General features: G+C 36.6%; 1 protein-coding gene across 1 annotated transcript; it reads right to left on the minus strand.

The window, feature by feature from the left end:
• Nucleotides 1-5,134: 5,134 nt before the first annotated feature.
• Nucleotides 5,135-16,036, minus strand: LOC125104816 (olfactory receptor 4F3/4F16/4F29-like). The gene is made up of 2 exons (XM_047737639.1): nt 15,988-16,036; nt 5,135-6,127 (listed from the first exon to the last, which is right to left on the minus strand). The coding sequence occupies exon 2, from the start codon at nt 6,092-6,094 to the stop codon at nt 5,135-5,137; it is 960 nt and encodes a 319-aa protein (XP_047593595.1). The 5' UTR covers nt 6,095-6,127; nt 15,988-16,036.

The following is a 16,036-nucleotide window of genomic DNA, read 5'->3' on the forward strand; positions in this document are numbered from 1 at the left end:
GCTAGAACCTTGAGAATCATCATTCTGAACTCTATATCTGACATATTACCAATGTCTGTATTGATTAGGTCCCTAGCCTTTGGTACTGCCTCTTGTTCTTTTTTTTGTTGTGAATTTTTCCGCCTTGTCATTTTGTCCAGATAAGAGTTTATGAAGGAGCAAGTAAAATACTAAAAGGGTGGCAACAACCCCAGGAAAATATGCTTTAGCCAAATCAGAAGAGATCCCGAATTGTGAGGGGGGTGAAAGGGGATAAAAAGGGGTTCAGAAAGAAAGAAAAGAAAAAAAAAAAGAAACTATTTAAAAAAAAAGAAAGCCGATAAAGAAAAAATATAAAAAGAGGAAAAAAATATATATATTAGATAAACTATTTAAAAAACGTTAAAAAAAGAAAACGGTAAGAGTTAAAAAAAATTCAGCAGAAGAAGAGAAAAAGAAAAAAAAATTGAAAAAGAAAAAAAAATTAAATTAACTGCAAGGCTAAAAAATCATGGGGAGAAAGCCATGAGTTCCGTGCTTTGCTTTCTTCTCCTCTGGAATTCCGCCGCTCTCCTTGGTAGGTGAACTTGGTCCTGGCTGGGTTTCCCGTTGATCTTCTGGGGGAGGGGCCTGTTGTAGTGATTCTCAAGCATCTTTGCCCCAGGCGGAGTTGCACCGCCCTTACCCGGGGCCGCGCTGAGTAATCCGCTCGGGTTCGCTTTCGGGAGCTTTTGTTCCCTGAGCGCTTTCTGTAGAGTCTGGAGGATGGGAATGAAGATGGCGGCCTCCCGGTCTCCGGCCCGGAGGAGCCGAGAGCCCGGGGCCCCACTCCTCAGTGCGCCCTCAGAGAACAGCGCCCAATGTCTCCCGCCACCCTGGCCTCCGGCCACGCTCCGAGCTGACCGAGCCTGCGACTGGTTCAAGGCAACCCCGAGCTGAGAGTCACTCCTCGGCTCTGTCTCTGCAGCCGGCTTCCCCGTTCTAACACCGGTAAGCTCTGCGACACTCAGACACCCCCGATCCTTCTGCGACCCTGCGGGACCTGAGGCCGCGCTGACCCCGCCTGGGCTTCCAGTTAAGCCTCTGGAGCGATGTCCCTCAGCGGAACAGACTTTTAAAAGTCCCAATTTTGCTCCGTTGCTCCGCCGCTCGCCGGGAGCCGGCCCCTCCCCCCGCGGTCTATCTTCCCGTCACTTTGGATTCACTTCTCCGCCAGTCCTACCTTGCAGAAAGTGGTTGATTTTCTGTTTCTGGAATTGCTGTTCTTCTTCTCTTCAATCTCCCGTTGGATTTGTAGGTGTTTGCAATCTTTAGATAAGCTATTTAGCTGATCTCCCGCTACCCGAAGTAGTCTCAGCCTGCTACTTCTCCGCCATCTTGACTCCTCCCAAGAGTTTAATTTTAAAGTGGGAAACGCTTCTACAGAAAAGAATAATTTTAAAAAAGAATTAAAAGAAAAACACAAGATTGTCAACTTTCCCTCAGTACATCCCTAAATGTAATGTGATCTCAATACAGATATCATCAAGCTTTTTTCACAAGCTAGATAAATTGATTATAAGTTTCATTTGAAAGACAAAAATAAACAAGAATTGTTAGGTAATCTTGAAAGGGAAAATTATGGGGAGGAGGAGAAGGAAAGACTCTCTAAGAGATATTAAAATATATTAAAAGCCTCTGTAAATAAAAACTAAAGGAATTGACAGATTAATGGGACCAAATAGAAAATATGGATACATTCCCAACTGCAATTGGAAATTTAGTATTCACTAAAGATGACCTTTCAAATCAGTGGAAAATATATGGACATTTTAACAAAAGACTTGAGGAAACTAGAGAACTACATGTAGAAGTGGTTATGTTAGTCCCATTTCTTAACACTATGCCAAGTTAACTTCCAAATGATGCAGAGGTTTAAATATTTTTAAATGAAGACACATAGGTATTAGAAGAAACATGAGTGAATTTCTCTATAACTTGAGAAAACATTTCTAATTATAACTCAAAATCCAAATGCAGAAAGAAAAGATAGCCAAATTTTACAATATAAAAATAAGAACCTTTGAAGTGCCAAAACCACCATAAGCAATGGGAAAATATTTGCTACTTAAATGACAAAGTTTATATTTATTGAACATATGAAAGTTGTCCAAAATAGTGACAAATACCAAGAATTCAATAGAAAGATGATAAATAGTTCAGAGATAAAGAAATGTAAATGTTGCAACAAGAATGACTTCATGAGGAACCTCCATAACTGTTTTCCACAATGGCTGCACAAATTTGCATGTAGTGGTCCAGTTTTTCCAGCACCATTTATTAAAGAGACTGTGTTTTCCCCATTGCATATTTTTACCTCCTTTGTCATAGATTACTTGACCATATATGTGTGGGTTTATTTCTGGGCTCTTAAGTCTGTTGTCTATTTTTGTGCCAGGAGCATACAGTTCTGATCACTACAGCTTTATAGTGTATCTTAAAATCTGGAGATTGTGACACCTCCAGCTTTCTTCCTTTTTCTCAATATTGTTTTGGTTATTTGGGTATTTTGTGATTTCATAAAAATATTGAGGTTTTTTTGTTCTATTTCTGTGAAAAGTACCATTGATACTTTGATAGAGATTTCACCAACTCTGTAGAGTGTTTTAGGTAGTGTGACCATTTCAACAACATTAATTCTTCAAATCCATGAGCAAGGAGTATCTTTCCATTTCTTTGTGTCATCTTTGATTTCTTTCATCAATGTCTTATAGTTTCCAGAATACAGGTTTTTCACCTCTTTGGCTAAATTTATTCCTAGGCATTTTATTTTCTGATGCGATTGTAAATAGGATTTTTCCTTAATTTCCCTCTCTAATATTTCATTAGTGTGCATAGAAATGCAACAGCATTCTGTATATAGAATAAAATAAAATAAAAATAAGAAACAAAAATACCTGAAGTGAAAATTTCAATAAGTAGAATGAACAGCAGATAAAAGACATAACAATCCTAACAATCACTAGTGAGATAAGAAAACCATGACCAGGGTGCCTGGATGGCTCTGTCGATTAAGCATCTGCCTTCATTTCAGGTCATGATCATGGGTCCTGCAATCAAGCCCCACATTGGGCTCCCCGCTCATTGGGGATTCTGTTTCTCCCTCTCCCTCTGCCCCTCCCCTGTTCATGCTCTCTCTCTCTCTAATAAATAAATAAAATCTTAAAAAAAATAATAAACCCAGAGTAGGCAGTAAACAAAAGTAATAAAGAACGGGTGCCTGAATGGCTTAGTCATTATGCGTCTGCCTTCAGCTCAGGTCATGATCCTGGGGTCCCAGAATCAAGCCCCACATCGGGCTCCCTGCTTAGCGGGAAGCCTGATTCTCCCTCTCCCACTGCTTGTGTTCCCTCTCTTGCTGTCTCTGTCAAATAAATAAAATCTTAAAAAAAAAAGAAATAATAAAGAAAAGTATTATTAATAAAATAGAAAAGAGAAAAACAAGGAGAAAATCAATAAAATCAAAAGCTTGTGTTCAAAATTTCAACAGAACTGATAACTTCTCACCAAACTGATCAGGAAAAAAAAAATAATAAAGAGAAAATTATCAACATCAAGAATGAAAAGGGATACATCACTGCAGATCCTACAAGTTTTAGAAGAATAAGGAATATTATGGACAAATTTATGCCAGTAAACTCAATAGCTTAGATGAAATAGACAAAAATGTTTAAAAGAGAGACAGACAAAACAGGAAACAGACTCTTAACTATACAGAACAAACTGATGGTTATCAGAGAGGTGGTGGGGGTGGAATGGATGAAATAGGAGAACGGGATTAAAGACTGCAGTAGGATGAGCCCTGAATTCCTTTTCAGTAGGGAGTCTGTTTCTCTCTTTTTCTCTCTGCCCCTTCCCACTATTTGTTCATAACAAGTCACCTAGCACACACATGAATAATAATGGCTTCACTCAACACCCGCTCCTATTTATTTGACAACACAGAAAAAATAGTGAAATAGTCTTTGGATAGTTATTTATACCACTTCTGAACAATATATTTATTTTTTAAGTAATTATATAGAATATATTTTATCACATGGAAAGTTTAATACGTGTCTTCATTATAGACAGTTCATTAATATACCTCTTCATTTGTAGACAGCTTTGTAATAAATTTTCTTTTGTAATGTCTATACTTTGTATTTGCTATTTATATAGTTATAAACTTGATTCATATAATATAGAAATGTTTTGCATTTTAGTTATTTATTTATAAACCAGTGCCACCTATCCTTAGATCCAAAATATTCAATCCATTTGTAATCTTTTAATTTTCACATATTTTTGTTTACCATATAAAAATTATTTAAGAAATAGTTGGGGTAAAATATAATTATGATACATACTGAGTGGTGTAGGAATTTACATCTTCTGTTTCAAAACATTGGATTAAATAATATAAAATTTCCTGAGTTGTCATTCTGTGATTTATCCCAAATTTCACCTTCCAATCCCAACTAAATCTAAAAAGCTCCATATTAGGGCACCTGGGAGACTCAGGTGGTTAAGCGTCCAACTTTTGATCTCAGCTCAGGTCTTAATCTCAGGGTTGTGAGTTCAAGCCCCACATTGGACTCCATGCTGGGCATGGGGCGCACTTTAAAAAAAAAGGGGGGGGTTAATAAAAAACTTAGTGTTAACTAAATCTGAGTGTGGCTAATCAAATCTAGTTAGAAGCCTCAAATTCTGAAAGCTATCTAAGCAACTGTCTTCAACTTGTGTATTCCTCCAAGCATAATAAACATGAGAAACTCAGAGGGCATGAATATCAGTACACAAATAGATTGGAAGAGATATGTCTTTGAGAATCACTATCAAAAAGAAGAGTATCCAACATTTTGTTGGATAATTTAATGGAAAATATACCCAGTATGTGAGATTTCATATTCTTCTATAATAAACAAGAAAGACACTTCATTTAAAGGCTGAATTCATTCTTTTTCAATACTTCCAGGATCCACAGAGTAAGGGTCCTTATGAAAAACTGACCAGATCAGAATAGAGTCCTTGAGGAGAATTTTCGCAGTGGATATTAAAACTACTAAATAAAATGAAAAAATTTATGAAAAGTTTAATTAAGGAAATTAATTTCCAAGAATAGTCAAGACGAATCTTAATGGCTTTGATTGGTCATGAAAAAACTCTTCCTGAAACTTAGAACCTTACCAAATAGTCTCCTCATTGCCATTTTCATCTCCTTATTTCTGAATGTATAGATAATAGGATTCATAAAAGGAGTGATAAGGGCATCAAAGATGGCTAAAAATTTATCTATGGGTAATGTAGGGAATGGCCACACATAGACAATAATACAGGGACCAAAGAAAAAGACCACCACAGTGATGTGAGCAGAGAGAGTGGAGAGGGCCTTAGATGAACCACCTAAAGAGTGTTTGCGAACTGTGACCAGGATGAAAATATAAGACACAATCAAGATGAAGAAAGTGCCAATGGAGATGAAACCACTGTTGGCAGTGACCAGAAATTCCAGTCTATATGTATCTATACATGCAAGTTTGATAAACCGAGGAAAATCACAATAAAAACTGTCCATTTTGTTGGGACCACAAAAGGGCAAGTTTACAACAAAAGCCAGTTGGGCCACAGAATGGTTGAGTCCAATGGTCCAAGCAACAGCCAAAAGAGAAATGCACATTCTTAGGCTCATAATGGTCAGGTAGTGGAGGGGCTTACAGATAGCAATGTATCGGTCATAGGCCATTACTATAAGCAACACCATCTCCGTACCCCCAATTGTGTGAATAAAGAACATCTGAGTAATGCATCCTGTCAAGGAGATGACTTTATGTTTTCTGAAAAGATCATAAATCATCTTTGGGCTTGCAATGCTGGAAACACCTGTATCAATGATGGAAAGATTTGCCAGCAAAAAGTACATGGGGGAATGTAAGTGATGGTCTGAGATGATCGTGAGCACAATGAGAAGGTTTCCTAGCATACTTGCTATGTAAAATAGAGTAAAAAACAAAAAAAGAAGAATCTGAATCTCCCAAGAACTGCTGAGTCCCAGCAACAAAAATTCAGACACCACAGAGTGATTTCCTCCGTCCATCAACTTCTTGTGCTAGGCCAATCCTGAAGATACCTGCAGAGCATAAGAGGGAGAAATACATGATTTTTACATTAAAAGGGAAGCCTGGCTATAAGGGTTACACAAATGTCAAAAACAAAAGATCGCTTAGCCATTGTACACAGTTACATAGAGTTTACATAGTACAAAAATCACAGAGAGCCAGCACCAAAACTTTTTCCATGGCTAGATCTTTGTTATCATTTAATCATATGCCTCAAATTTAGTTTGGTCTTTAGTGTATAATAAAATAGGGAAAATGTAGACAAATTCACCTATGAATTTAAGGAACTACATCAGGAGATAGACATACTTTCTAATTCATACACTGAAATATGCCACAGAATGGAAATATGCAGAAAGGCACATAGAACTCTCTAGAGAGGTGTCTAATTTATTCTTTTAAATGGCTACCCAATATTCAGTGTGGATGGACCATAATTTATTTACCAATTTCCCTATTAATAAGCATTTAACTTACTTCTAATTTATTGGCCCCTACAGATAATGCTACAAACAACTATCCATATATATACATCTTTGTGTATTAATGCTTTCCTTTCTGTGTCACAGATTTCCAGAAGTTACATCACTGGGTCAAAGTGCACATATTTTTTAATAGTAGTGTTGCCCAACAGCTTTCCAAAAAAGCTGGAATAACACATATTTCTATAAGAATAAATGTCAATACTTTCTTTAATTGTTGCCAGAATAGTGGGTGTAAAGTGATAGCTCACTGTTATTCTGGTTTTCATTTCTCTCACAACCAATAAATTTGAACATTATTGCAGTCTGAATCTGCACTTCTGTGAAGTACCTATTTATGCCTTTTACTATTTCCTACTGTGCTTTTTTTTTACAAATTTATAAATGCTCTTTTTATATTACAGATATTAAGCATTGGTCATTTGTTTTATCTTTTCTATCTGTCATTTTCTGTCATTTGTTTTCTCTTTTATCTTTATCAATTCTCTATTAATTTTGTTTCATTATACCCAAGTTTTTAATTGTTAAATGATTAAATACAGCTATTACATTTTTAACATACTGCTTTTAAGATCTCCTTTGCTTCTGAATCATACATGTACACCCTTGGATTTTCTTTCAATGCTTTGTTTTGTTTTCTATTTAGGACTGTGCTCTATTATTTTTATATATATTTTAAAATATAAGTTCACTTTTAATTTCTTCCAGTGAATAAAATAGTAATGACATTGTGTTTTAAATGACCCTCTTTCAATTTAACTATTTTTTGTATTACACTTAATTATCAGATATTTGGGGATTTGTTTCTGAATTCTTTATTTTGATTTCACTGATATATTTGTCTTGTTCTGTAGAAATATCAGGGTAACTGGACGCCTGGGTGGTTCAGTTGGTTAAGCATTTGCCTTTGGTTCAGCTCATGATCCCAGGGTTCTGGGATGGAGTCCCACATCAGGCTCCTTGCTCAATGAGGAACCTGTTTCTCTCTCAGCCTGCTGCTCCCCCTGCTTGTGCTCTTTCTCTGACAAATAAATAAATAAAATCTTTAAAAAGGAAAAAAAAAAGAAATTCAGGGTAATACTACATCACTATGTCTGATTAAGCATATCCCTCCTTCATTGTCCTTATTTTTCATACTTCCTTGGTTATTCATAAGCATATATTGTAGCATATAAATTTTAAATTCATTTTCTCCAATGCCCCCAAAATTCCATTGAACTTCTGATTTGAGTTGTAATAAGTTTGTATATTAACTTTGAATGAAGTAGCATGGTTATGATAGTGTCTTTCCATTCAAGAACATAGTACATCCACCCATTTGTTCTTTTTTTTTTAAGGATTTTATTTATTTGAGAGAGAGAGAGAAAGCATGAGCAGGAGGGGAGGAGCAGAGGGAAAAGGAGAAGCAGACTCCCTCTGAGCAGGAAGCCTAGCACAGGACTTGACCCCAGGACTCTGGGATCATGACCTGAGCTGAAGGTAGATGCTTGGAACTGACTGAACCACTGAGGAATCCCCATCCATTTGTTCAAACCTTGTTTCATCTCCTTCAATATGATTTTGCCATTTTCTTTACATATGTTCTATGCTTTTTTTGTTAAAATTATTCTTATGTATTTTATAGCTTTTTTCCTTAGCATTATAAATGAAATATCTTTTCTCACTTCCATTTCTAGGTTCTTTTTGCTAGAATGGGAAAAAGTTATTTTTTTTGATATGTTATGTGTAGTCACCTAACTACCTTCTGTTATTGGGTGAATAGTTTTTTACTGAAATAGCTTGGGTCTCTAGATTTATCATAATGTCACCAGCGGAAAGATACAACTTTTCCATACTTAATTTTTGTTGGTTTGGTTAAAATCATATCCATTTCATCATCCCCTTATTAACATGAAAGTCCTACTATACTTTCCTTTTTATTTTCATGTCTATTGTCCCTTTTCTAGTGATACATTTCTCTATTTTTATTTTATTTTTTCTTAAAGATTTATTTATGTATTTAGTTGACAGAGAGAGTGACAGAGTGAACACAAGCAGGGGGAGTGGGAGAGGGAGAAGCAGGCTTCCCACTGAGGAAGGAGCCCAATGTGAGACTTGATCCAAGGACCTTGGGATCAAGACCTGAGCTGAAGGTAGACTCCCAATCGACTGAGCCACCCAGGTGCCCCATTTCTCTATTCCTATTTTAAAATAAGATGCCAATGGGGCATCTTGGGTGGCTCAGACAGTTAGGCTACCAACTTGATTTCAGCTTGGCTAATGATCTCAGGATTGTGAGATAGAGCCCCATGTCAGATTCCATAGGGGGCATGAGGCCTGCTTGGGACTCTCTCTCTCCCTGTCCTTCTGCCCCTCCTTCCCCCCAACCAATAATAATAATAATAATTTAAAAATAAAAAATACATAAAATACAATGCCAACTATTTTCCCTACCAATATGTTCTATTTCCTTCCTGCCTTTCCCCAACACCAATTAAGATAAGAACTTTAAAATACCTTTCTCCCCAACTTCTTACCTCCTCCCTCCCATTTAAATAAAATTAGTTTCTTTTTGTGTTTCTTGAACTTCTAATTATTTTATATATTATGCCTCCTGAGTCAATCTCCCCCAGTTTGGTTTCCCTTCATGATCTCTATCTCATTATCTTTATTGTATATGCTTTAAAGTATCCATTGCCCCTAACCTTCTAGTCTCAAATTATTGCCAGTGAATTCCTTTGCATATTAATATTACTTTTTATTGAAATTAGCATCTGCGGGGCACCTGGGTGGCTCAGTGGGTTAAAGCCTCTGCTTTCGGCTCAGGTCATGATCCCAGGGTCCTGGGATTGAGCCCCACATCAGGCTCTCTGCTCAGCAGGGAGCCTGCTTCCCCCTCTCTCTCTGCCTGCCTCTCTGCCTACTTGTGATCTCTCTTTGTCAAATAAATAAATAAAATCTTTAAAAACAAAAAAAAAAAGAAATTAGCATCTGCTTCTTACAACACTCTTGTGTCCAACATCAGTCTAATATCACATATACTTAATATATGCTTTATACATATAAATTCTAATATCTGAGATGAAATTTCAGAAATCATCTATATCAGTCTCTCTGATTTCAAGATTTATTCAATATATCCAGTCTAATCTCTCACTGTTATTACTCTTCTAAACTCTCAGGGTTGTAAATGCCACCTAATACATAGTGTTAGACTCCTTGTTAATTGTTGTTGGAATAATAACTTGACAATAGAAAGTGCCTAAAAATCTGAAGTAAGTAAACATCATGTCATTGGTCATTTGAAATAAACTGTAACTCTCAGTTACAATATTCTTATGTGTTGCTTTATGATAAAGTAATTAAAGAAAAGCCAACTTGAGAGTTTTATTTTTTTAATTTGATTTTTTTAAGGCTCCAGACTATGAATTAATCTTATCCCAAATATTTTCTGTCACAGTGAATGCTGATCTTGAAGACAAGTGAAATTTTCTCTACAAGATAACAAAGAACTGGAATTTAAAATAAATATCCAATCCTGTTAATCTTTCTATATATACAGATTTGGGTACTATGTAGTTTAATTAAATTGGTTCATTCATTTTCTCCCTATGTTTCTTGTTCTGAAGAGACAGATCTAAAATATTGGTTAAAAGTGAACAATCACAAACCATACTACTGGGTTTAAACTTGCCTTCACCACTTGCCTTACCAGTAACCCTTGAGAGAGAATTTCAACTCCCTCCATGTTGACCTCAGTTTGTACTTTCTTCACCCCCCAATCCCCCCACCCCACGCGCGGCTGTGCTTTCTAACTGATTAAATTATTCTTTCTAGCTTATCTCTGAATTTAGACAACAGACCCTGCAGGCAAAGCAACCCCTGATGGGAACCAAATTCACCCCCTTTAAGCAACAGGGACTACCCTGATACCAGCATGACCTTGCATGAATGACCTTAGGAGGATGATCCACTGGATCTTTACTGACCACCTGCGGGTACCCACTGACCTTTGTCCCACATTTTCCTTACATAAACCTAGAAGCTTTTTCAGCACTTTTAAGACAGGCTTTGAGACGCTAGTCTGCTGTCTTCCCAGTGTGGGCCTTACTGAAACAAATTTCTTTCTTGTTTCAGTAAGCACTCATCCCTCTGCCTTTGGATTTTGTCAGTGGTGAGTGGCCAAACATAGTCTGAATAGGACCCCCAGAGTCAAGTGCTCTTGTACCCCATGCCCCACTTACACCCTGACCTCAGATAACTTACTTAATCTTATTGTGTCTAAGTTTACTCGTCTGTTAAATTGAAGTAATAATAGTCTGGCCTCAAAAATTGCCATGAATAAAGAGCTTAGTAAAGATCTTAGAACACATAGCAAGAATTCAATAACTGTTAGCTGTAATGATTTATTATAACATCCTTAGTTCACTAAATTCTCCTGGTAGTCTTTTTTTTTTTTTTAAGATTCTATTTATTTATTTGACATAGATAGAGAGAGAGATCACAAGTAGGCAGAGAGGTAAAGAGAGAGGAGGAAGCAGGCTTTGCACTGAGCAGAGAGCCCGATGCAGGGTTTGATGACCTGAGCCGAAAGCAGTCTCTCCTCTCCTGGCAGTCTTAATTCTCACTTGTCTCCCTCATTTTTTTGTCCTCTGTTCATCAGATACATTGTCTAAGATCTTGCCTTAGTCTCCTCCTAACCAGCTTCTTCTATATTCTAATTATACCCTCCCGAAAAGCTTGACCACTGTGGGAAAGGCAGCATATCTGAAAGGGCTTAATACTTTCATTAGAGTACAAATGCTAGCTGAATCCAAATAGGTATATCACTCATTCCCTGATTCTATCCTAAACAGTATAGTCATATTTCCCATAGTCTACTAAACACTGTCACCTAAATGTTTATATATCAGTCTTGTGCTTGTGGAATTTCACATGACTACCATAAAGCTAATAATCATCTCTCTCCTCCCCATGCAGCTTTTCTTTCAGATCTAGTATAACATTACAAGCATCTTATCCACTCAGCTCTTCTCAAATCCTCTACTTGCTTTCACTAATCCTTACCAAAACCCTACTACACAGGACAACACGTCTCTCCCTTTCTAACCTGAATATGGCCATCAGATTACTCTTTCTAAGCACTTTGGTTATGTAACTAGCACCACAAAAATATGTTCAGTGGTTTTCATTGCCTCTGAAAGTACAAAATCCTAATTTAGAAGGTACTGCTATAATTTGTCTCCATACCATCTTTCTAGGATGCTTCTATTTGCAAGAAATATTTATTCCTCCTTAATACTATGTGCTCGATTGCCTATAGAGGACTTCCTCTTAAACTCCCTGCATTCTGACAGCTGTCCCCTGGACTTTTATACTGGTCTCATTGTTGTGGGGCTACTGAGGGAATGGTCAAGAAATAATTCTTGAGACATCTTCTGTACAAAAATGTTCTTTTATTATAGCGCAGGGATAGGACCCATAGGGCAAAAAGTGCTGCACTGGGATCGTGAGGAGTAACTGATTATATACTTTTTAGGTAGTGAGGGTTAGGAATAACATAGTCTTTAAGGAATTTGTGTATGCTGAAAGCAAGGTCCCCAAGACCTTGGAAGGTCAGCTATTATCCAGTTAAGGTTATGCTTTATTGTTTTAGTAAAGCATTATTCATGAGACCGTTTAGATATGTGTTAGTGGGCCACGTGTTGAAAGACGATTGTTATCATATCCTAGAGGTTTGAAGTTATCAGATTGAAATTACACTAACCAAAGCAAAGCTGTATTGGTCAAACATTAAAGAGAATCCTTGAAGGAGTTGTAGGAGTGTTATACCCTGTATGTCTCAGGGACTTATCAGTGGGCTACAAGTTGTAAGGAGACTTCATTTTAGGTACAATTCTCTTGCTTTTGTTCCCCTTATCATCATAAAGATCACTAAATACCTTGGAGTAGCTAAATCTTCATCCTTATGATCTCTCCGCATCACTTCATACTATTCACCGTTTCCTACTTGTGCATTTTTATTACATTGTACACCTGAAACTAATATACTGTTACATGTCAATTATACTTCAATTTTTAAAAAGACCAAAAAAGTGGCGCCTGTGTGGATCAGTGGTTAAGCGTCTGCCTTCGGCTCAAGTCATGATCCCAGTGTCCTAGTATCTAGCCCTGCATCGGACTCCCTGCTCAGTGGGAAGCCTGCTTCTCCTCTCCCACTCCCCCTGTTTATGTTCTCTCTCCCTCTGTCTCTCTCTCTCTCTCTGTGTCAAATAAATAAAATCTTTAAAAAAATAAAAAAAAGAAAGAAAAAAGAGGAATATTTAGACAAAGAACAGAGAAGAACTGAAAGTGGTAGATAAAGAAAAGTGTGAACATTATTGGAGGCTTGAATTGTCACTCCATGGGGAAAAATGGGTTAATTTTTTTTTTCTACCTGGTTTACAGTTGATGAGAAAGATCAAAAGTTATTCCTGGTACAGAGGCCAGAGACATTTCTGTTCATTGAACTTACAGAAAAATTCATAAAGGAAAAGTAAGTGATCCAAGAGCGTAGGTAGTAGAATCTATGATACTAATATAATATTATTTTAAAAGATTCTCTTCCAAATAGCTAAGAAGATCATCTTATTTAATTTTCCTCTTTCTGAGCATTCTTTTGTGGGCACAATTGGGAAAAAAAAAAAAAAGACTTCTAACTAGAGTCATTAACATATAAAAGGACTTAAATGTCAAGGCTTAGAAGCCAAGGGCAGAATGTGTCTAAACACAGTGCATAACTTAACTTTAAATATATGCAAATGTGTAAATTCTAAAACCCACTTTGGGCATCCTTTTGAGTGTTTCCTAAATGATTTTCTTCACTCCTCTCCAAACCCTCAGATAAAATTTTCTTATGATGATTATTTAGGAGCAATTACTTTTGTTGGATCCTCAGTACAAATGGAAACTCTTATTATCCACCAGATATTGAGCTTTTATACATGTGGAAAATGCCAAAGGAGCTATCAACTAAATCTGCTGATCAGTGAGTCAGCTATATCATTTTTTAAACTCTTATACCTCTTCTTAATCTTATCATATCCAGAATAAATACTTAAAAAACTTTTTTTGAGTATAGTTGACACCAGTGTTACATTAGTTTCACAAATACTTTTTGTTATTAGTGGTGTCTTTTTTTCCCCTCAACTCCCTTTAACATATTAATAGTTCTCTGATCCTATTCACTGTCTACACATCATTTCCATTTCCTTACTGTTCTAATGAATCTTGGTTGTAAAACATTGGCAAGAGTCTAATCATAAATATAATACAATTATTTCCTAAATGTTATAAGTCAGACTTCTCTTAATTCTGATCTCATATTGGCTTCAGAAAACACTAATGTTATATATTATATTAGTATTATATATAATAGCTATACTATATCCTCTAGAAATAAAGATACTTTATGTGAGAATATCATTAGTCCTCAAAACTAACCAATGAGTTATAAATTCATCTGAATTAAGAATGATTCTATTCTCTCACATAATTACAACTAAGACAATTTCTTCAAGTTCTGCCCTACCATGAACACTGCTATCTTTACCTTATTTCATTAATCATTTCCTACAGGATATGAATACCAAAATTTATGACATCATTTTGCTTTTTTCTAAAAGTTTACAGCCTCTAAAAACTTTCACATCTTTTATTGTACAATACACAGGGAAGAATGGAAAGAGAATATGATCTACATTTTACAGATTAGAAAACAAGAACTCAAAGAGATTAAACAGATCACCTAATTTTGCACAACTAAGTGTCAAATTCAAGCCCAATTCTTGCAACTGTTGTAAAGATGCAAGTGAATAAAAGATGTGAAGAAAATGCTAAAATTTTAACAGTTGCTATTTTCCCATGAAGGTGCTGTCAGTGATTTTTTTCCCTTCTTTATACTTCTATAAATTTTCTATTTTACATATCTATTTCTCTTTTTTAAAAATATATTAATTTAAAAAACAAGTTGAGAGTGCCTGGGTGGCTAGATCAATTAAGAATCTCCCTTTGAGGCATCTGGGTGGCTCGGTGGGTTAAAGCCTCTGCCTTAGGTTCAGGTCATGATCCCAGGGTCCTGGGATTGAGTCCCACGTCGGGCTCTCTGCTCAGCAAGGAGCCTGCTTCCTCCTCTCTCTCTCTCTCTCTTCTGCCTCTCTGCCTACTTATAATCTCTGTCTGTCAAATAAATAAATAAATAAATCTTAAAAAAAAAAAAAAAAAAAAAGAATCTCCCTTCGGCTTAGGTCATGGTCTCAGGGTCCTGGAATTGAGCCCCAGAACAGCTCCCTGCTTGGCAGGGAGTCTGTTTCTCTCTCTTCCTCTGCCATTTCTCCCATTTGTGCACTCTCTCTTTCTCTCAAATAAATAAGTAAAATCTTTATTTAAAAAAAAAAAATGTTGGGCTGCCTGGGTGGCTCAGTGGGTTAAGCCTCTGCCTGCAGCTCAGGTCATGATCTCAGGGTCCTGGGATCGAGTCCCACATCAGGCTCTCTGCTAGGCAGGGAGCCTGCTTCCTCCTCTCTCTCTTTCTCTCTCTCTCTCTACTTGTGATCTCTCTCTGTCAAATAAATAAAATCTTAAAAAAAAAAAAAAAGTTGATTCCAGAGTCCAGACTTCTTCACCACACTGCTCTGTAAGTCACTGACAACCTACAGTCAAAAATAACTTCAAGGACATGGGGAAGTAGCTTCTACTACCAAGGTGCTTGATAGAAGTTCTTAGAAGGTAAAGTAGGTCTTTGGTGCCTACCTCCTCATCTCCTGCTCCTCTACCATGTACTGTCATACTGCTTTCTACATTTGCTCAGTTATCTACTACCCTCGTGCTGTCTCTGGCTGTCCAAGACCTTCACTATGTCATTCTTATCCAGATCTAGTCTCTTCTAAGTTCCCAGCCCCCAGTGTTATCCTTTCCAGGTCCTTTTCAATTAAACCATTCACATGCTAAGCCATATCCACATAAAGTGTGTTAAAAAGAAATCAATAGTTACCTGAATTTATATAAATTTAATTCTCATAAAATTTTCGTTTTAGTTCTATATGTTCCTAATTGCACCATCCTTCCTAACTATTTCATGCTACTCCAACTCTTCCACTCTCAACCTGCACTCCTTGCATATCAGAAAGAGGCATCAACAGCCAGGCACTCAACTTCTAAAATGTTGACTATACCTAATGTTATATCCTTATGGTGAAATTTTCATAAGTATTGTAGTTTACTGCATTCCATTGTCTGTTTCATCTATGGTGCATCAAAAAAACAACACAGAAGAATCTTTTCTGAGCCCTAGAAATGGCTCACACTTAATGCTGAAAATGTCATTAATCCTATTTGCAAAGAAAGGCAGTGGGAACCAGACTCTCTCTTACCTGAGTTAGACCAAAGAATCTATTCTTCTCAAATAGTAGATCAATTCCC

The sequence above is a fragment of the Lutra lutra genome, chromosome 7 (assembly GCF_902655055.1).
Source record: "Lutra lutra chromosome 7, mLutLut1.2, whole genome shotgun sequence".
NCBI lineage: Eukaryota > Metazoa > Chordata > Mammalia > Carnivora > Mustelidae > Lutra > Lutra lutra.

Coding starts and splice junctions, on each gene's coding strand:
- LOC125104816 (XM_047737639.1), bottom strand. CDS start 6,094: ATGGACGGAGGAAATCACTCTGTGGTGTCTGAATTTTTGTTGCTGGGA.